Source organism: Xyrauchen texanus, chromosome 29, assembly GCF_025860055.1.
Source record: "Xyrauchen texanus isolate HMW12.3.18 chromosome 29, RBS_HiC_50CHRs, whole genome shotgun sequence".
NCBI classification, from domain to species: Eukaryota; Metazoa; Chordata; class Actinopteri; order Cypriniformes; family Catostomidae; genus Xyrauchen; species Xyrauchen texanus.
In genome coordinates, this window is record NC_068304.1 from 21,167,685 (window position 1) to 21,189,863 (window position 22,179).

The 22,179-nt window shown below is 38.3% G+C and overlaps 1 protein-coding gene across 3 annotated transcripts; it reads right to left on the reverse strand.

Annotated features, from left to right (window-relative positions):
• Window positions 1-6,530: 6,530 nt before the first annotated feature.
• Window positions 6,531-21,937, reverse strand: LOC127623162 (kinesin-like protein KIF23). 3 transcript variants are annotated; one of them, XM_052097455.1, is made up of 24 exons: window positions 21,825-21,937; window positions 21,301-21,373; window positions 21,056-21,184; window positions 19,606-19,711; window positions 19,387-19,523; window positions 19,194-19,306; window positions 18,915-19,085; window positions 18,120-18,164; window positions 17,793-17,905; window positions 17,580-17,701; window positions 16,926-17,028; window positions 14,891-14,970; window positions 14,677-14,796; window positions 14,408-14,567; window positions 13,794-13,955; window positions 13,502-13,668; window positions 12,226-12,399; window positions 11,894-12,076; window positions 10,872-11,177; window positions 10,284-10,517; window positions 10,100-10,188; window positions 9,918-9,999; window positions 7,141-7,211; window positions 6,531-7,047 (listed from the first exon to the last, which is right to left on the reverse strand). In XM_052097455.1, the coding sequence occupies exons 1-24, from the start codon at window positions 21,836-21,838 to the stop codon at window positions 7,032-7,034; spliced, it is 2,970 nt and encodes a 989-aa protein (XP_051953415.1). In that variant the 5' UTR covers window positions 21,839-21,937; the 3' UTR covers window positions 6,531-7,031. The 3 variants fall into 3 exon arrangements, with proteins under 3 accessions (XP_051953415.1, XP_051953413.1, XP_051953414.1); XM_052097453.1 differs by lacking the exon at window positions 18,120-18,164; XM_052097454.1 differs by lacking the exons at window positions 10,872-11,177; window positions 18,120-18,164.
• Window positions 21,938-22,179: the final 242 nt, after the last annotated feature.

The following is a 22,179-nucleotide window of genomic DNA, read 5'->3' on the forward strand; positions in this document are numbered from 1 at the left end:
TGGAGGTCCCCTTGATTCCATGACTAATGAATAGGCTGTTCCATATAGAGGACCTTAGTGGGCCCCCCTCATAACAGGGCCCAGGACAATGTTCCCAGATGTCCAACACCCCATCCCCAATAATGGCCCTGACTTGTAATGTAGCAAATTACTTTAAAAAAAGAGTAGCTTAAGTTTAGTTACAAAGGGTATCAAGTAGCTTGTATGCTATTTTTTCAGTATGGCTTCCTTACTACTGCACAACAGTAACTGGATGAAACCAACAACCCGTGTAACCATGCAGCTCTGTGAAGGACTCACAGTGGTCACAGCAAAAGTGAGTCAACGGAAATCAGTTCTGGCAGACTGTCACCACTGCGAGGTCACAGCCTGTTAGAGTGTGGGTTGCACATGCAGGCTTCAAGAAAGAAAACAACTGACAGCTGCAGTCAGTTAAAGCACTGTCAGAAACAAAGACCCTGAGGGGAAAAGAATGAACAGTTCATTCATCCTCATATTGTGATACACATAAAAGGATATTTCTTCTGTGGAAACGACTTATTTCTTATGTTTATGCTGGAAGATATTCATGATTTTTCATTATGAGTTTTTGGCATGTGCACTAGATTTGTTCTGTAACATTCTTCTTTTTGAACAAAGAATCGGACAAAATGGTGTAGGGTAAGAGTAACATTGACTCATTTTTACATAGATAATTACATCCCAAATGTATCTGTACTTTGTTAAATAATACAAAAAAAAAAAAAATAGTTGTCCATATCAGTTGTGCTTATGTTTCTATTGAAGCCATATGATAGAATTGGGTGAAAAACAGACTGAAATTTAAGTGTTAATTCCTCTTCACCCATTCGAATCTGGCATGAAGCTGCTCACTCAAGCTAATTTTTTTGTTGACAAAAATGCCCACCTGACACCTCAAACTGAAAAAAGGTGGAGGAAAACAAAATGCATACATTGGTTCTTCCGTGTACTGTCACCACGGCAAGCTAAATATTTCAAAGAGAATGAGATTTATAAACGAGGCACTCTTCCGCACCCTTCTTACAATAGCCCACAGTTCGCAAACTACTGCGTTATCTAAAATGTATCAGCCTTTGTTAATCATCAGAAATAATAGGTAGTGTTGAATTGACACCTTTTTGGTTACATGAGTAGAAAAATCAGAGCTTTCCAAATGATCATATGTGGCAGAAGCAGTTTAGGGTGAAGACTACGTAAAACTCTGAACACGCCTCAGGACAAAGAAAAATAGACGGACACCCAGTGCATTAAAATGCAGCTTATATCTCTATTTACCCTGCTTATTGGTATGTGTGAAGATGAGCAGGAGCCAAAGAGGAGGAAAGCACCACATTAAAGCAAGATGAGACCCCAGGGAGGCCACGAAACGCACTGAATGACAATTGCACCCGACAGTCAACACTCATCTGCATTTTAACCTCCCCTCGGACTGACACACAGCACAAGCAGGCAGCCCAGTCCTGACATATCAAGATGTGGAGTGGGAACCGTGCTCTGGGCCTTCATTAGTAAAGCACTGGGCTTGTGCAGTATTTACAGAGTCGTCCACTAATTGAGTTTTAATGTCAGCGACTGCTCCCCAGGACACATCTAGATAGGTATATGGGCCTTTAAAGGGCAGCCTTATCTGTGGTTTAACCGCCACGATACACAACATGCCCTTCAAAACCTCAGAGGCCCAAAGGGGATGCTACCATCATGATATAGGAGACAAACTAGGAAAAAAGCCCCCCCTGCCCCATCACCACATCACTGAAACTAATTCAGCTAAAAGCCTAGTTGAAAAACCTAAGCCTCAGTTGACCACAAAAACTAAAATTTGTTTAAAATATTAATAAATTCAGCAGCATCTGAAGGGAGGTTTCCAATGCACAATACCAAACACTACATGTTGACAATCCACTCCCTGATCGTGTATAATGCATAACATCAGCCAAATATGGGAAAACAGCAACAGCCCTGAACACTGGAGACTCCACCACTGACATGACCTGACAGGCTGTGAAGCTCAAGGACACCTGGATTACACATCAGATCAAACGTGGATCAAAAATCAACAGGCGATGAACAGACCAAGAAGACATTCAATTTTTCCCACATCTGAGTTGTCGGGGGGTGGGGGGTCATTGGGTATGCATACTGATACTGTGAACAGTATGCATGGATAAATTAGCATCCATAAGGGTTTGGTGTGTTTATGAATAGCTGTTAAAAGCTCATTAGGGGGCTGCCTTACTCCAAATTATTTAGTGAGTCCATTTCTCCTGCGCTAATCGGTAGACTCACGCAGGACAAAAAAAAGACTCTTCACAGGAATGAATCATCCTAGTATAGCAGATAGACCATACAATCATTACTTTCAAAAAGCCAGGCTAATTATCAGTGTGAATTCAAGCAGGAAGTTTGCTGGTATTCTCAGACACGTTTAAATTCTTTATTGTGCATTCTGCAGGTTAAAAGCTTAAAATTTCACTTTTTTTTTTTTTTTTAAAGAACTGTTTTGCATTAAGCTAAATAGGTCTGCCCTGGCTCATTGAATATTTAATTGCAAAAGGAACATTATTAGTTTTCCTTCTTAAAATATATGTATTTTTTCTGAAAAATTATAAGGGTCTCAAAAACAAATATTTTAATATAATGTGAATGTGACATTTCTGCAAAATGAAATGTATGGTTCATTACATGTATCATGGCAGTTCCATGGTGAAATGTCAACTAATGTGTGGCAGTAAAAGAGAGTTTAATTTTCTGCCTAACAACTGGATTTTAAGATTTTAAGATTTATGCTCTTTTGAGTTTTAAATCAACAAAACCTACCTTCCAAGCTTAAACCTAACCAATTGTGTCATAAATAAAACAAATGAGGATTTTAAGTTTAATGCTCTATTGAGTTTTAAATTAACAAAACCTATCTCCCCATCCTAAACCTTAACCAAACTGAAAGTGTTAAAAACAGTTGTGCGATTAAAAAAAAGAAATCGCTGACCACATCATATTGTGGTGCTTATGATATGTGTTCTCCTGTGCTCTTCAGTACTCTTACCCCGGTCCGATGCATCGCAAGTGCAATGCTCTATCATTTGAGCTACCAACCACACAATTTGACCCTATTTGAACAAGCTTGAAAATGTTGTTGGTTGTGTAATGCAAACATTGAAATGTATTGCCTTACAAGTCATGTGCTGTAGTTTTTTAAATCATATGATAGCATTGTGAAAGTGTATGAACTGATAATCTACCATTTTACTTGTGATTTGTGTTTAAATGAATAAAAGTTATTGTTTTAGCACCTCTAGTGTTTATTTCACCAGGAAACTGCCACAATACCGAAGGGCCATGAAACTGCACAAAAATAGAATAAAATAAATAAGCAAAAGGATAATGTGATTTCATGAGACCAAGTTGCAAAATTGTTTAACATTTGATTTGCAAACTCAAATCGTGGTTGTGTACACACACTGCCGACTCACTTTTATGAACAAACACCATGTAAAAGTGAATTTTGCATAATAGGTCCCCTTTAAATAGATTCCTTACAATTACTTTTCATAAATCAATAACCTTAACATAACAGTAAAGTTTCTATTGAGAGCGGCTGGCGTCTTTCATTCCAGCCAGGCCCGTATAAGTGAGTGATCTGTGCCTCTTTGTAGATTACTATATTTTAAAGTGATGAGTGTCTTTCTCTTTTCTCTCTTCATCGGACTATAATCTTAATGCTGTAATCTAGTTTCATCATAACATTCAGTGTTGGATGTAATGCAAGTAATTCATTATAGTAATTCAATTACTTTTTAATTGAAAGAAGTAAATTAAGGGATCATTCCTTATTTTTCAGTCATTTAATTAGTTACATCCGATGTAATTGTATTAAATACTGTGAGACTAGAACAATTCTATATAAAACAAAAGTGAATTTAAAATCTAAATTTAACGTCTAATGTTTAAAAATATGTTTTCTAATTTAACGCTGCCCCCTTAAATTCTTTGGCCAGTTCATTAATAATTTATTTGATTTAAAATTATTTATTTTAAAGAATTAAAAGAACAGTTTCATGTCTATTCTTGTATTTTTGATCTGGTCGAGGTTGATAAGGGTTTTAGAAAGGAATTAGTAATGAAATTACTTTTCAGAGTATTTAGTACAGTAATGTATTTACACTGTAGATATAATTAGTAGTTAGTAATTAATTACTTTTTTTAAGGTAACTTACCCAACACTGATAACATTACATTCTCGCAAGCTACACAGCCATGGCTTACTGAGCCAAATGATTATGATGCAGTGTGGCTCATCAGACAGTGTACAGTCAAAAAGAAAAGCACTTGATGGGTTATACAAGCGAGTTTAATGTCTGCTCATTGCTTGGAGCCCTTGACCCTCTCTTGGAGGTGCTCCATGTTAGTCACTCTCTATTGCCTCCAAATTGAAATAGAGTCAGAGGAGCAGATGAGATATCCACCATCAGGCTTTGGCTGTGAAGCCGATAGGGAGAGAAGCAGAGCCCATTTGCTGTTCTCATTACAGAACTGAGACAGATTTTGTACTTGTGTGTCAGAGAGGACATAATTGGGGCTGACTCAGTTATAAAAACAAATCTGCATTATTTCTCGGAGCAGAAAAACATTTGCATACTACCCCCAAAACTATTTTTAGCTCGCTATAGGAACAACTGGCAGGATTCTTTCGAAATTAAATCTGGAGTTTGGGAATTGTATGCAATTTTATAATCAAAAGGTAAATCCAAAAGGGAAGTTGAAATATTGAGGAAATATTTTAAAAGATAGTTTTTCCTCATTTGAAACTTTTTTGGGGGCATGGTCCACTTCATGTACTCTGACAGGATTGCTACTGTTCAACTTTCCATTGATCCGCCTGTACACACACACACACACATTTCTACCAAACAAAACTTCTGCTTAAAGTAGCATCTGCTGACCCCAACTCAAACCTAACTATACCAAACCAACTGAAACCCACCAAAATCCAATAACAAATTGGATGACTCTAGTTTCAAAATTCTAATACAAAAGCAGCAAGCACTTATGCAAAGTTAATGCAAGGACAGCTCTTAAAGCAGCCAAAGCTAATGAGCCACTAACCGTAATTTATTAGGTATTACACAAAGCATGAAGACAGATTTTCACATATCACTAATATAATTAAACAGTCTTGCCGTGTGAAACATTTGAAAAAAAAAAAAAAAACTGTGGAAAAAACACTATAGTGTAATTTGCTTTTTCAGTGTAGCCTAACTAATGTTGAAATAAAGGAATATTCCAGGTTCAATACAAGTTAAGCTCAATCGACAGCTTTTGTGGCATAAAAATTAAATCTATGTTTTAGTGAAAAATAATTTTTTTGGAGGGTTTAAATGGAGAAATGTGAAGCTTATACATTTATAAAAGCCCTTACATTAATTCTTCTGTTAAAACTTGTGCATTATTTGAGCTGTAAAGTTGTTTAAATCTAGTTGTTATGGTCATTTTAGAGTTTCAAGCATCATGGCAACAAAGTAGTAAAATTGAATATAACTGTACAGAAAAGGTTAATAAGCTATTTTAAAATCACACTAAATCATGTTAACACACATATTGTTTACATCTTGTGGCTATACTTTTGAAACCATGGGTATTTTTATGTTTAACGATTAAGGCCCCCTTAATTTCTTTGTGCCTCACTGTAACCCAGATTTTTTCTTTTTTTTTTATGAGGGACAAGTTTAAATTCATTTTTATGGTAATCAATATTATGCCACATATGCTGTCGATTGCGCGAACTTGTATTGAACTCGAAAATTAATTTAACATAGATTAAAATACATATTTGTGCCCACACCACACACATTCCAACAAAGAGTGGACAGTTAAATAGAGATCTAATGTTATTCTCTTTCAATGCCAAATTGGGACAAAAGAAAATGACGGACCACAAAGTCTTTCGACACAACTAAGCTTTTGGAATCTGTGGTACTTCGCAGTCTTCTGTCATGCTCATGTCACTTGTGGTCATGTACATCACAAACGCTCCAGCTGCAGGACAATGATTTCAGTAACATTTCAGGCCTGTGTGTGCCGGGGATTTGATAGCATTTCAGTGACACAAAGCCGGATTTGGTGTGTTATTTATTTGGCAAATACGGTTTCATAATCCAAACGGATTCTTTTCCACTGGATTTCAGACATGATTTTGACATGCCGTGGAAGATCACGGATGTTCACAAGGAATGATGTGACTATTGACTATATGAGACAATAGCAAAAGAGTTTTCATGCCAAGTTTAGTTTAGGACTAAAACATATATGCATAAGGCCATCAGCTTACCTTACTATGGTGTATCTCTGCGTAACCTCAATATTTTAAGTTAAACACTGCTGCCATCTACTGCTCTCATATATCATTGCATTTCATATTCTAAGGAGATAAAAAACTATGCTACTGCAATGAGTGTGCATTTAAGAAGCACAATAGAATTCACAATACAAGCACAAACAAGTATAACGTCTAATGCTGTTTATTAACAGTTTGTCTTCAGCAATGTCATACAGGTGAGATAACTAAATCGGAAAAAGTGCTTTTCCAAGGTGCTGCTACCTACTTGTAGTGGAGTCATAAAAATGACTTTAAGAATATTAGGAAATGCCAGCAAAGGGCAATCAAAGCATAACTTATATACATATAAGATATCAGCAAATAATATGCTTAAGGGATAGCAAGGAAATACTACATTTGCAAAACTATAAACCCACCCAGACCCAAGTTTACACAAAACCTGAATTTATCATGGCAACACCAAGGTAGAAAATGCAGTATAAAAACAGCTTTGGTGAATTTGTGTTATCTATATAAAAAAAAAAGAAAAAGAAAATCAAGATTTTTTTTACATAAAAAGCATTTTTTTAAAAGTTAAATATTATAAAGTGAATTTGCAATTGCACACAGTGATGAGGATTCAAGAGGAAAGGACTCGTCTGTGATCGCAATGAGAGGACTCTCTTATAGGACACTCTTATGGCTTTTTGCGTCTGCAAAAGAAAATGGACAAAACCATTACTGACTACACAATCATTATCTAGAAAATATGCCAAACAATTTTATATGTAAATAAAAGAGCTTACTTTGGATATCCATGGTGCTGGTATCCGGGTCCCAGATTTGAGCCAGTTCTCATTTCAACAGCAACAGAACACTAGAGAACAAAGACATGGTCAGGAAATTAAGCTTGCATTAAAAAAAGTTCCCCAGGGTTCAGAATGAGCCATTTTGTCAGCTTAGTTTCAATACTCTTTTTGGACCGGGGAAAGTTTTGAGGTCTAAAATCACAGCATGTTTTTCAGTAACAGGGTGCCAAAGCAACACTGATACAAAACTAGATCACCCCCATTGCCGAAGCCATTTACACTTTAAAAACCCAAGGCAGCAATGTGGAATTAATTCAGTTGTTGGATATCCCATTCCTGCTTTGTACATTAGCTGCAGCAACTTTATAAGCCTTATCTAAATATTTACAAACTTGGATAGCTAGCTTTGAATTGAGAAGCAAGGAATAAAAAAGCCAGACTACAGTTTGCAAGAGCACATGGGGACAAAGATCGTACTTTTGGAGAAATGTCCTATGGTCTAATGAAACAAAAATGTAACCGTTTGGCCATAATGACCATTGTTATGATTTGAGGAAAAAGAGTGAGGCTTGCAAGCCAAAGAAAAGCATCACTACAGTGAAGCATGGGGGTGGCAGCATTATGTTGTGGGGGTTTGATGCAGGAGGGACTGGAGCACTTCACAAAATAGATGGGATCGTGAGGAAGGAAAATTATGTGGATATATTGAAGCAACATCTCAAGACATCAGCCAGGAAGTTAAAGCTCAGTCATAAATGGGTATTCCAAATGGACAATGACCCTAAGCATACATCCAAAGTTTATGCAAAATGGCTTAAAGACAACAAAGTCAAGGTATTGGAGTGAACTTCACAAAGCCCTGACCTCAACATGATAGAAAATTTGTGGGCAGAACTGAAAAAGCGTGTGTGAGCAAGGAGTCCTACAAACCTGACTCAGTTACACCAGTTCTGTCTGGAGGAATGGGCCAAAACTTATTGTGAGAAGCTTGTGGAAGGCTACCCAAAACATTTGACCCAAGTTAAACAATTTAAAGGCAATGCTACCAAATATTAACATAGTGGATGAAACATCTGACCCACTGGAAATGTGATGAAAGATACAAAAGCTGTAGAAAAAAAATAAATAACTATTCTGACATTTCACATTTTTAAAATAAAGTAGTGATCCTAACTGACCTAAAAACGGGGAATGTTTTCTACAATATAAGCAATTGTAAGTTTAAATTCATTTGCCGTACAGATAAGGTAATATATATTTATTTATTTATTTATTTATATTACACACATACATACATATACACAGTACTGTGCAAAAGTCTTAGGCACATAATGTTTCACAAAAAATTTGTCTTAAGTTGGTTATTTATATCTTCAGTTTTAGTGTCAATGGGAAATATCAACTTTGGACAAACATTCCTTTTGTAAATAGATTAGAAGAACAGGGAGCCCAAACCAAAGATGGTCAAACCAAATATCGATTTAGCTTTATGTTTACTTGACTTTGTATGACATTACTTGATTGATGAAAACCATTTATTGCATTATTTTTGAAGAAATCCTCACCTCTACAAAATTTTGTGCCTCAAAAGTGCCTAAAATTTTGCAAAGTACGGTGTATGTATATATGCGCGTTATTATATACACTCACCTAAAGGATTATTAGGAACACCTGTTCAATTTCTCATTAATGCAATTATCTAATCAACCAATCACATGGCAGTTGCTTCAATGTATTTAGGGGTGTGGTCCTGGTCAAGACAATCTCCTGAACTCCAAACTGAATGTCAGAATGGGAAAGAAAGGTGATTTAAGCAATTTTGAGCGTGGCATGGTTGTTGGTGCCAGACGGGCCGGTCTGAGTATTTCACAATCTGCTCAGTTACTGGGATTTTCACGCACAACCATTTCTAGGGTTTACAAAGAATGGTGTGAAAAGGAAAAACATCCAGTATCGCGGCAGTCCTGTGGGCTGAAAATGCCTTGTTGATGCTAGAGGTCAGAGGAGAATGGGCCGACTGATTCAAGCTGATAGAAGAGCAACTTTGCCTGAAATAACCACTCGTTACAACCGAGGTATGCAGCAAAGCATTTGTGAAGCCACAACACGCACAACCTTGAGGCGGATGGGCTACAACAGCAGAAGACCCCACCGGGTACCACTCATCTCCACTACAAATAGGAAAAAGAGGCTACAATTTGCAAGAGCTCACCAAAATTGGACAGTTGAAGACTGGAAAAATGTTGCCTGGTCTGATGAGTCTCGATTTCTGTTGAGACATTCAGATGGTAGAGTCAGAATTTGGCGTAAACAGAATGAGAACATGGATCCATCATGCCTTGTTATCACTGTGCAGGCTGGTGGTGGTGGTGTAATGGTGTGGGGGATGTTTTCTTGGCACACTTTAGGCCCCTTAGTGCCAATTGGGCATGTGCCCTTCGTGCCCTGGATGTGCATCCCACAAATCTCCATCAACTGCAAGATGCTATCCTATCAATATGTGCCAACATTTCTAAAGAATGCTTTCAGCACCTTGTTGAATCAATGCCACGTAGAATTAAGGCAGTTCTGAAGGCGAAAGGGGGTCAAACACAGTATTAGTATGGTGTTCCTAATAATCCTTTAGGTGAGTGTATGTTATATAAAATAACTTTATGATCAATGCCCCAAAAGCACTAGGTTATGTAGTCAGTTACATGACTGACTGGTTTGTGCTTTACATACAATATAATCATCCAGTCATGTTGTGGCTTCACTGGACAACAGTAACTTACCCTTGTCTCACAATCAGTCCAGCCCACCTCCATTGGATCACCCTCCGGGGCTTGGCCAGTCTCTGCTGATCGTCTCTTTCGGCTAAAATTAATACAAAAGTACAGATAGCAGTTCATAAGACCATCGACAATATCCACATCACTACCACTAAAAAGAACTTGCTTTGCAACAAATAAATCACCTAGTAGGAACAGGGGCTTCTTGCTTGAGTGTTTCAATATCCGTGAACTGAACAGCCTGTCCTCCACCTCTAGTCTTGAACACTTCACCCTGCCAAAAAAAATAAAAAATAAATTTACATTACAGCTACCATCCAAGCACAATATTAATCAGATTGAGCAAGCCCATTCAAAAAAAGAAGCTACCTTGATTAGCTTGGTCTGAATCTCCCCATCTGAAGCCACCTCCTGGTGTGTCAGAACATACTTGTCACACTTGGACAGAGCTTTCTCACTGGGAGCCGTCACTTTGATGGCGTTGGGGATGTTCGGCTGCATTACTGTATCCAGGTCTACATTAGTAGCGGGTGTGTGATCTACCCACCTCTCCCCACCTGCAGAGTGCGAGCGTCTGTGCAGAGGCCGAACCGGCAGCCCAGTCTATTAAATTAAAACACAACCAAAGAAAGCAAAGTAAGCCAAATAGCAGACAGACCTCATGCGGTAGCATTAGTGGGTTAGTGAGTCTAAACTGCAAAGAAGCACAAACTACACATGCCAAGCTGCTAAAAGACTAGAAATGTTTTTTTTTATACTGAGCCTAACAAAACATGCCCAACTGAGCATTCCATTGAGAATAACTCTATTCCTCAACAAGTAAAAAATATTTATTTATAAAAAATATTTATAAAAAAAATAAATAAAAAAAACAGATCAATGGATTATAATAGACAATGGCTATATTAGTGTCTTGTTGCAGCTCTACCTACAACTACAGCAAGATACTCCACTGACCCTGTGACCAGTCGCCTCTAGGTCTACATCTGCTGGTGGGACAGGCACCTCACAGTCTTTGACCCAGCACCTGCCTCTCCTCCTCTCAAGACTGCTGGGAAGGCCCTGAGCTTTCTTTCTACTGTCTGGGGGCGAGTGGCTACCCTGCCTGCGAGACTGTGGGACTCCCTGCTCCCACTCAGAGATGCAGGAGGCCACACACACACCGCCTGGTCTGGGGAAAGGAGGATCTGGCCTGACTGTCTGAGGGAAGTTATACATGGGCTCCAGGGAGGAGAGGGATGACTGGGAGCCATTGTAGGGGGTCTGCAAGCGATATCAGATTAGTACACATGCATCACACTCACACTCACACACACACACACACACACACACACACACACACACACACACACACAAGTACATTAAAAACAGCATTAACTCTTTCCCCGCCAAACACAGAATTTTCCGGGTTTCCATGTTTTAGGTGTTACACGGTAAGGAAGACCCCTGCGCATGTTTTGAAAGAGTACGCAACTCTTTGATCAAAGAAACAGACTGCGATCGTCTCAAACATGAAGAAGTGGAGTATGAGAAGCTCAAAATATCAGACATAAACATGCCTTTTTCTCAGCTTTTTGTCTGAAATGTTGTTTTTTGACAAAACCTACCTCTGTTCAAGTCGCAATAAAAAAAGAACAAATCAAGATAAAATAAAATCGGTTTTTTTGCCTAAAAGCAGAGGCCCAGATCTTTATTTTGATATATAGCATCTTCATATATTCATGGAAGAAAATATTCTGCGGGCCATTACATTTTAGCGAAAATCATCAAAAACCCTGGCGGTGGCTGGCAACTTTTTTTTTAAAAACGCTGGCGGGGAAAAAGTTAACAGATGTGATATTTGTGAAGAATTAAGTGCACAGATTAATTATACACACTGCATAGCACACCATGCAAAGACAAACAAGCTGTGGCTTGTGGAGTTGGTTGGACACAAATCACAGGATCAAGCAGTCTAAACGCATATCAGTTAAACGTACAGGAACAGGTGACGGGGAGACTGATCTCTTTGGGGGAACTTTGTCCTTTTCTCTGGAAGGCCGCTGTGGTTGCCTGTTCTCTGTCTTTCCCTCTGTCACAATGGCTTTAAGCTGCTTCAGTTTTTCATCCTTCACCCACAGCTTATTTTGCATCTCCAATTGCTTGGCATTTACCCGTCTCTCCTGCACAGACCAAAAAAAATAAACTAATCTTAACCTACATGCCATTACACAATTAAATCATACAGAAATCTGATTGAACTAAAATACAGTCGTGTCCCAAAAGAAGCTTGCTATATCAAAAATGGTCTATGGAAAGCATTAACACTCACACACTCCTTCTCCCACTTGAGCTTGGCATCAGTAACAACGCCCTGCATGCGTGCTTCCATTCGTCTCTTTTCAGACATTTCCCTTTGCAGCCGCTGTTCTCTGCTCTCCAGTTCCTGCTGAAGAGATCGCTTATCCTCCTCAAAAATGTTGGTGGTTTTCTGCAGGATGTCAATCTGCACACATTGTAGATGCACAGGTGCATTAACAGGGCCATAATCTACACTTTTGAAGCATTTTAATGTTTTTGTTAAAGTCTGTTTTAAATGGATAGTTCACCCAAAAATGAAAATTGTCTCCATTTACTCACCCTCATGCAATCCCAAATTGTGTTTGACTTCCTTCAGCAGAACAAAGATTTTAAGAAGAAAAATCTCAGCTCTGAGGACCTCACAATGCAAGTGAATGGTGATCAGACATATGTAGCTCCAAAAATCACATAAAGAAAAAGTAATCCATATTACTCCAGTGGTTAAATCCATATCTTTAGAAGCGATAAGTGTGGGTGAGAAACTGATAGTCTCCACTTTCACATCTGAAAGTCACATGTAGTGCCTGTTTAGTGTCACTTTCACATCTGAAAATTAAAGTGGAGGTTTAGAGTAAAAAAAAAAAAAGATATATTGATCGGTTTCTCACCCACACCTATTATTTGGAAATCTGAAGATATGGATTTAACCACTGGAGACTTATAGATTCCATTTTTCTTTGTGATATTTGGAGCTACAAAAAGGTCTAACCACCATTAATTTGCATTGTATGGACCTACAGATTGGAGATCTAAAAAAATAAAAATAAAAATAAAATTGTGTTCTGCAGAATAAAGAAAGTCATACACATCTTAGATGGCGTGAGGGTGAGTAAATGATAATTTCCATCTTTGGGTGAACTTTGCCTTTAAATCAAGGTTAACACCAAGTATAAGTCAATATAGATTCAATACTCTCTCTGAACCTTGGAATTAAACAGGATGTTTATGCTACTGTACCAGGGTCTTCTATATGTAAATGGTTGTTATGACTGGCTCATCTATTCACACGTGAAAGGAGTAACAACATCCCAGCCAAGTTGCTAAATGCCAAATAGGTGCTTATATGTAAATGCGGGCAGGCATATTTTAATGTGCTGATGACTATTGTGATGCAATATTCACCATAATAATGATGCATTCTAAATGGCTGGTTTTTGCAGCATAGTTTATATATTGAGAGTTTAATCTGCTGAGACATTCCATTATTTCAAAAATTTTAGACACTGACTGAATGATGGTACAAGTACCTTGTACTCCAGCATCTTGGATTTCTTTTCCAGACGATCAATCTCATTCTTGTGGTTCTGGATCATCTTGTCCTTTTCACAAAGCTTTCCACGCTGTTCTTGGATAAAGTTTTCTTTGGAGAGAATGTTGCTGTCCTGCTCTTGAAGAATAGATTTCAGCATGTTGGCTGAAACAGAAACATGTATGAAATATGAAAAAAGGTAACGCAAGGACAATTTAGAAGACTCTAATATGTCAGTTCTTCTCAATAAGGCTGCAGAAACAGAAAACTCAATTAATTGTTAATTTTACCAGTTTTATTGTACTCCCCAATCATCATCTGGCGAATCTTGTGTCTCTTCTCCAGGGCCTCTATGAGCCTAGGTAGAGTAACATCGTCATTAGGGCCAGAGATCTCACAGGGAGGCATGGGTGGAAAGGACTGCAGCAGCTGGCTTAATACGGTTGGTGTCTCTGTAAAGCACACATTACATTATACAGATTAATATTAAATAGAAACACAGCTGCCTGAAATAAGCTCAACATTACTGTCAGAGGTCTACCAGGTGGTAGAGTTTTATCAAACAAAACTGACATTTAATGACAACATCTTAGGGTCCATTCACTTAGGATACAATCTTTCATTCTAATTGTGCTACAGTAACCATTTTACCAACAACTTATAATTGTCAGGTTAAAAATTGAATTTCTGACACACTGTGCAGCAGATAAATGTCAGTTTTAGAACAATGAACAAATTAGATTAAATCTCTGGGCAGGAGAAGCATATTTGTGGTTTATATTTGCAGGGTGTATGGGAGAAGCTAATTCTGTTGTGCTCTATGTAGCAGTTAACGCATCCTGTGTGAAAACTGTGTTAAGTTCTCAAAAATTATGAGGTGCTAAAGACAAAACAGGCAATACACCTCCATCTACAGGACCACCACGTTCCTCCAGTCTACGGGTCAGCTCCTCTTTAAAAGCCTGGTTCCGCTGTCGGCGACCAGCGGCAAAACCACAGATGGGTCTGTCCACAGGCCGGGCCACCTCCACCTCCTGAGTCATCTCAGCAAAGCGCATCACCAGCTATACACACACACAGAGAAACCCACAGGTATCGTGTAACTACTATAATCTGAACAGGATCTTTTGTTTTATTTATTTTTTTATCTTTTGACATGTTGACATTGCTTACCAAGGTCTCCTCATAATCATCAGCTTTTGGATTTACACAAACAACCATTCTAACTTTGCCTTCCCCATCAAAGTAATTTTTGAATAGATGGGTCACTTTGGAATCTCTGTATGGAACCATCTGAGGAGAGAATGTAAATAAAGTGCTTTTGTTGTTGTTGAACAAAAACAATAAATAAAAAACATTGACCACATGGTCTGTAGAAATCACACACCTTGTTCATACCACACATCTGGTTCTCTCTCAGAACCTCAATACATGTGCGTAGTGTCATTAAAGACTGATTGATGTTGCCTATGAAGGAAGAAATAACAATAACAGTTCTCTTTACACATTTTTTTCGAACTTGTTTCTGCACTTGTAAATGTTTCAGATAAATTGTTTTGTTTACTTTATTGCTATAGGATCATCAAATTAGAATATCAGTTCACATTTCAAGCACACAGTATACATTTGTATCCCCTTTTGGAATGCCCAAGTCCCACTAATTAGTAGGTTCTCGTGGCGGTGCAATAACTCACCTCAATCCAGGTGGTAGAGGACAAATCTCAGTTGCCTCCGCTTCTGAAACCGTCAATCTGTGCATTTATCACGTGGTTCGTTGTGCATGATACCGCAGAGATTCAAACAGGGTTCATACACATTTTCACTACTAAATTTCCATGACTTTATGAATTTCCAAAACTCTTTTGCAGCATTTCAAATGTTTCTACTAGAGCTGTCAATTTAATGTTAATTTGGTGCGATTAATTATATACAAATCTAACGCATTAAACTAATGCAATTAATCATGAATAAGGAATATTTCTACCATCAAAGCAATTCATGCTTGAATTACACCTGTTTTCAGCAGGGGGCAATTAGTGAAACTCAAGCTGTATGAGCAAAGCACAACTGTAGAACAAACCACAGGCTTGCTAGACACTACTAGAGACATGGACAGAGCACAATTCTGAATGCACAGATCTTGACACGTTTTCTACATTTCAAACCACGTTTAACTTGATGCAGCAACATTAAACGCGGTGTTTGTTACGAAAGTGTTTGTATCCGTTTATATATATATATATATTTTATTTAGCTGTGAACACATTGTTTTTGCTTTGTCTCACTGTCAGATTTTTAATTTTTCACAAACCACTTTTTTCCTATTCAAACAATTAAATCCACTGGATTTAACATTAATTAAACTCCTGCACCTCCCGAGATGGTTCAAAATGATTTGCAGCGTTCACATATATGACAATTCATGCAAACCGTTTTCAGACCACTAACAGAGAGAAAAATTCTTCATATGCGGGGGAAAGATCAAGAGACATCAATGAATATCAGCGCACGTCTTCTCTCATGTTTTCCATTAAAAACAGGACACTGAGACTAGTAATGACTGCTCATCGAGAAGTGGACAATTAACACTGTGAAGGCTCACAAGCATCACCATAAGCTGAATTAACATAACATTCAAAGCCTTAATACATTCATACAATAATGTAAATATGAAATGTACTAATTCCTTTACTTATACACTATCCATATGAACATGAGCTATCATAAGCTAACTTCTCAAGTGTTAATGAAGTGCCTATTCACAAACTACTCCGTTGACGCAGCAACTCATTTTGAGTAGTGCTCTTCGTGGGATCTACGAAGCGCTTATTCGCTTTGCTCCGCAATCGCACCAAACTTAAAGAATTCTTAGCACACTTTTTGTTTGAATATTACATGACTTTTCCAAAACATTCAGTGTTAACTTGTTTTTCCATGACATTTCCAGGCCTGGAAAATACGGTTTCAAAATTCCATGACTTTTCCAGGATTTCCACGACCGTACGAACCCTGCTCACAGCATGTGGAGACTCATGCTTCTCTCCACGATTCATGCACAATTCACCACGTGCCCCACCGAGAGCGAGAACCACTAATAAGCAAACTTTTGCGATTCACAAAGCTATTGTATCTATTCAAGAGTCTTCAAATAAAATGCATAAGATATAAGGACTATTTTATTGGTGCTTTAAATTATCTTTTATGTTATTCTTTGAGCTTTACAATAATGTCAATGACAATCACGTGGTATCGGATTTGGATTGGGCTTGTCGGGCAAATACCCAGTCCAGGTAAAAACGTCAGTATCGGAGCCAATACCGATCAAGGTATCGGATCGTTGCATCCCTAATAACATATGGTCTTCATATAAAACGGTTTAAATGGTGACGGTATTATTCTTTTTTCTTGTGTCCATGCCTGACCTGCTTCACGAAGACGGCTGCCCTCTGCTCTGGTTCTGCTAGTACGCTCACTGCCAGCCAGATCCACCAGACACAGTTGACTCACGTTCACCTGATTCTTATCCTGTAACAAATTACAAAAGTTCTAGGTCTAGATTACAACTGTCATAATTCACAGGCTAACAATATTATCACATTCACATCTCCACATGTATGGCCACAGAAACAGCATTAAAACACTCATGTTTCATTGAAGAGAGTAATTAAATGCCTTTTAGTTCTGACAAATAACCATAAAGGACTGCTTTGTGGCTTGAGTCAAAGACAGGCTGTCTGCTCTGATCAGTGTCAAGAAGATCAATTAGTTGAATCATAGTGGTTCACTAGGGGGTGCTAAAATCCAAACAAGTTACATTCAAACCAGCATAAAAAAAAAGCTAAAGCCATTTAGAAATGCCAAGTGAGCTTGCATCTGTTAATAACAAAGGGGGGGGGATGTAAAAAAATTCTAGGATATCTAAACGACATCATTAGGTACTTTGCAACACCAAAGAAAAATCCACTATTTTACTGCACATTCTACCTCTGCCATTCCGTTATACATTGTTAGCACAGAGTTCAATGCTTGACTCCTCCCAAGGGTAGAAGTTTGATGGTATTAGAAGAGGTACTGACCTGAAGCACATTGTCTCCATCTGCATCGAGAGGTGCTTGCACCAACTTAATAATGAACACACTATGAGAGCGGCTTGACTCACGGTTTAACTGTGTGTTTGCAATCCTGCGCTTCTTCTGACCTGTGTTCAGAATAAAAAATATGTCAATGTTAACTCTGCATGTTAACCACAATCAGAAAGCCAGATTAAAATAACAGCTACGTCAGTTTACCTCTCCAAAAGACTTCAAAAGCTTCCTCAGTAGACTTGACCTCAACCTCAGTGCACCCAGCTACATACATGTTGTGATTTTGATCTTCACGCAAGATTTTGGACTGAGGTGGTCTGAGATATGTAAAAAAAAAAAAAAAATTGTTTAGCCATGAATCAAAAAAAACACGGGTGCCTACCAGCAAATAAAGCAAAAGCACAAGACAGATAGAAAAGCTGACATAGATTCCCTAGAAGCACAAGACAGGACACTCACAACAGCTAAACAAAAGGTAAATAATTAAATTAAGAGACAAGTCTCTCTGAATGGATTCCACTGGCCACGTACACGAACTCAGTGTTGTTTCGCAGAGGTGTGCCTGCACCATTCCACCTAACAAAGAAACAAAATGCATTCATCTCTAAACTAAGCTTATTACCAAATATAAATCCTCATCAAATAAAACTTTTGAGAATGAGCTTCCTCTATAGATACTACCGATTCAACAAATTACAGTAGAACAGATAAAAGAAACAAGGAATAGCAACAGCTCCACCTTTCACCAAGATGTCAATAGCATAAAGATGCAACAAACACTGCAAAACAAAAATGAACGATAAAGCCCAAAGTATACTTCGGTTGTGACACGAACGCTTAGTGTCTGCATCCAGCCAAACACTCACTTTTCAAAGTATACTTCAGTTGACTGCACATGCATGCTACAACTGCTATGAGATATGTCTTTATATTCCATCAGTCTCCAGAGATACAAACGCAGTTTTGCCTCCACACAGACGCGTTCTTGTTGTGCACCTCTACTGTTTATATTTCCAGTTTTGTCTCCTGTTGTTTAGTGGCGATTATATCTTCTAGCATTTCTTCGTGACAGCAGTGGCTCAATAGTGAGTATTTCCACCTTGTGGACACTTTTAAAAAGTACAAATAATTCCAGGTGCATGAACATTAGAGTACATGCGGTTAGAGAAAAAAAAAAAGGGGCTGTGCCTGTTCAGTGCTCGAGCACTCTGCTGATGATGAAATTTGGCCACGTGTCCTGTATGCAGAGACTCAGACCAAAGTATACTTTGGGCTTAATCGTTCCAATGTAGAGTCAACACTAAAAACAAAAATAAGCAAGCTTACTTGGGCTTTATTGGGTCAAAGGGGGTCTCCTCCAGGAGATCATAGATGTAGTTATTGTAAATCTCAATGTAAGAGACAAAGACACTATAGCTGCCATCCTCATCCACCCCGTCTGCCCTACAAGCCTCCTCTGGGCTGATCATGTCAGCAAACTCTGGGTCTATTATTCGCCTATGGAAACAAGAAAACACGGATATCATTATCTGATTCAATATAGTTGATGTCATCTCATTAGGAACACGTTTCTCTTCATTGACTCCAAATTCAATGGAAAAAAACCTTGTTGTCGGGGTCTTCGGTATGGTTGTCTGACTGTCTCGCTTCTGTCGGTCCAAGAGTGCATCCACCTGATTTTGCACCTCCATGCCATTTTTATCATCAGGCTTGAAAACCTGTAGAGGGAAAGATGAAACCGCATCACAAAGGCTGATTGTACATTTCACAATAAAATATCTTTGACAAACTTGCTCACAAATCTCTTGGCTTGGTAGGGACAAATGCTGTTGAAGATCATGTCGAGTGAACGTGGAAGCAGCCCACCTTGGCCTGGTGAACCAGTCATTGTGTGAGTTTTGCCACTGCCAGTGACACCATAGGTGAACAACAGACCTTGTTTAAAAAGAGGAAAAGAGCTGTCAATGAGTGTTTTCAAATTAAGAGTAAATAGTATAGAAGAGTGAATTTCTATTACCATTTTTACAGTGAATGAGGTCTTCCACTAGAGGTTTGGCAACATCTTCAAATAACGCTCTCTGTGTTGTTTTGATACCAAACACTTTTTTAAAAGAGTATTGTGTCTGAAACAGATATCATGTTGAGTTAATTTCATCATCTGACCCATCCCATTTACTGGTACCCACATAACCAACTATTTAAGCAGGTTTAAGGACAATATTATTTAATTATGAAGTTTCATATAAATTTCAAAATATATTTTTGGACCTCATAGCCCTTTTCCAGTGCCATGCCTTTGCTCTGCTGGTTCACGGCCAGGGCTATCTGAAGCCTATCGTAAACTGGCCGCGATTTTCCAGTTACCCGAGTGCCGAACGGTGGTGTAACGGGTTACTGTCTACGACGTGGTAGTTTCATGTGACTACCTCAAACATGGCATGTCACAGTGAGATTGTACACTTTAAAGAGTGTACAATATTTAAAGAGTAAGCTTTTACTCTTGTTTTTGAGGACATATTTAAACATACAGATTAATGTAATCCATTGTTGTTACATTGCTCAACAAGATTGTCAGAGACGACATCTACGCTAAAGAAGAAAGATAATGTAACTGCATTATATTGTATGAACTATGGCTTAACTTGCGAAGTTTACTTACGATCTTCCAAACTTAAAGTAACTGGTCAAAAATCCCCTTACAGAACAAATCAATGCACAAAATAAGACGACAAAAGTGTAAGAAAAGCTAACAAAGTTGGCAAATATAACAACTTACTGAGATCAGCTGCAGAGGAAAATAGCGATTCACAGTTTATCACGAGCAATACTGACTGAATTCAATGCACTATGTTAGTTAGCAGGCTGGTCGGTGACCGAGTCCAAAACATCATTGCTCCATCCACTGTCACTTTTGCTTATGGTCCCTGTACTCCCTTAAGTGTTTTTCAATTTGTTTATGATTTGATCAATTGAAGGAGGCGTGCATCATTTCGTGCTGTATCTTCATTCTCGTAGAGAACATTTCTTCCTTTGCAATCTCTTTAATTTATCTTGGATCTTCGTAAATAACATATCGCAAATAGAAGTCAGATCATTTTGTTTTTTTTTTGTTATATAGAGCGAAGTAGTACTCCTCGCTGCAGGCGGTAGCTACTGTTGTTGTTTTGGAAAACTTTAACATAGTGACGAATTATCCCACCCTATGTCTCCTGACGTAATCGGTTCCTGTGTAGATACCAGTAAGCTTTTGGGGCCGGTGCAGAACCAGGTTTTTGGCCCAGGAACTGCGGTGGGAATGCGTGGAACAGTTCAAGAATTCGCACTGGCCTAGAAACCCGCACCATATCGGTGGAAAAGGGCTATCAGTTACAATGTGGGAGTATATGAAGAAACAACACCCACTGAGAATGATTATAATGCAAATGCACATTAAATAGTTACTTATGTCTAACATTATAGGCACTCACCTCTTTGAATTCTCCATTTCTGTTGGCTTTGAGGCCATCCGGGGCATGCAACTGAATGGTGGTGTTGCTTATAACTTCAATACAGCATTCCTCATCTTCTGCACCAAGTGGCCGCACACGACAATACACCTGCCATCACAGACATGATTAAGAAATTATTTTATAGCTTTGAGCACAATACATCACAAATAAATGCATGTTGACGATTTTGTGTCTGTTAATTTGAACAGGAAATCACAACATACCCCAACAGGGTCTTTCTGGGTGTTGGACGGCTTCTTTGGAGGAGGGCGGCGGGGGGTCTTGCCCTTCCGGTCTCTATTCAGAGAGCAAATATGTGTGATTATTATTAATCAATCTGAACGGAGTCTCTTGTGGTTTGAAAAAGCATTAATTCACACAGACAGAATAACAGCTCAGTAAATGTGTGTGTCAGAATTATTTACTGTAATTATTAATCGGGTCAAGCGGAAACTCTAAATTTATCAAGATGGTTATGCTTAGACGAGTAATTTAAAATGACACTACAAAATACAAACGCTGTTAGATAAATCAACACATAAATAGAACCCTTGAAAATAAAGTAGAATTATTATTAAATTAAGTATTAATGACAGTAAATAAATGAGAGGTGAATGAGGTTTAGTTAGCAACTTATGTTAAAGAACAGCCAATGGCTTTAGAAAGAGACTTGTAAATCAATAAACACGCCTTCAACCAACAATCGTAGTTTAATTTGGCGTATGAACAATAAGTAGAAAACACTTACGTTTGCCTTATCATGTTGATGAGTTTTTGTTTAATTCCGCGACGCCGAAGCCTCGCTCTTGTCCGGGCAGAAAACTCAACGTTCAATCGTTCCCTCTCTGCCTAAAAAAAAACGGATTTTTCAAATGTGGCCAATCAGTGAGCTCAGCCACGGCTTTAACAAACGATGTCCCGCCCTAAGCTTTGCCTTCTATGGATTAACGATTTCCGGTCAGATAAGAGACACTAACAACTTAGTTATACCTTTAGCCAAAATATGGAAAATGTATATATATATAATTAAAATTTCAATTACACAGCCAAAGAAATATTATACAGATTTGTATTGGAAATATTGAAACGTAATATTATGGTGG

Bases quoted from the DNA above. Each gene is read 5' to 3' on its own strand.
- LOC127623162 (XM_052097455.1), bottom strand. The intron at 14,568-14,676 runs GTAAGCAATGTC...GTGTGTGTATAG, and splicing joins ATGATTATGAGGAGACCTTG to CTGGTGATGCGCTTTGCTGA. The intron at 7,212-9,917 runs GTAAGTTACTGT...TTTGTTCTCTAG, and splicing joins GGACTGATTGTGAGACAAGG to TGTTCTGTTGCTGTTGAAAT.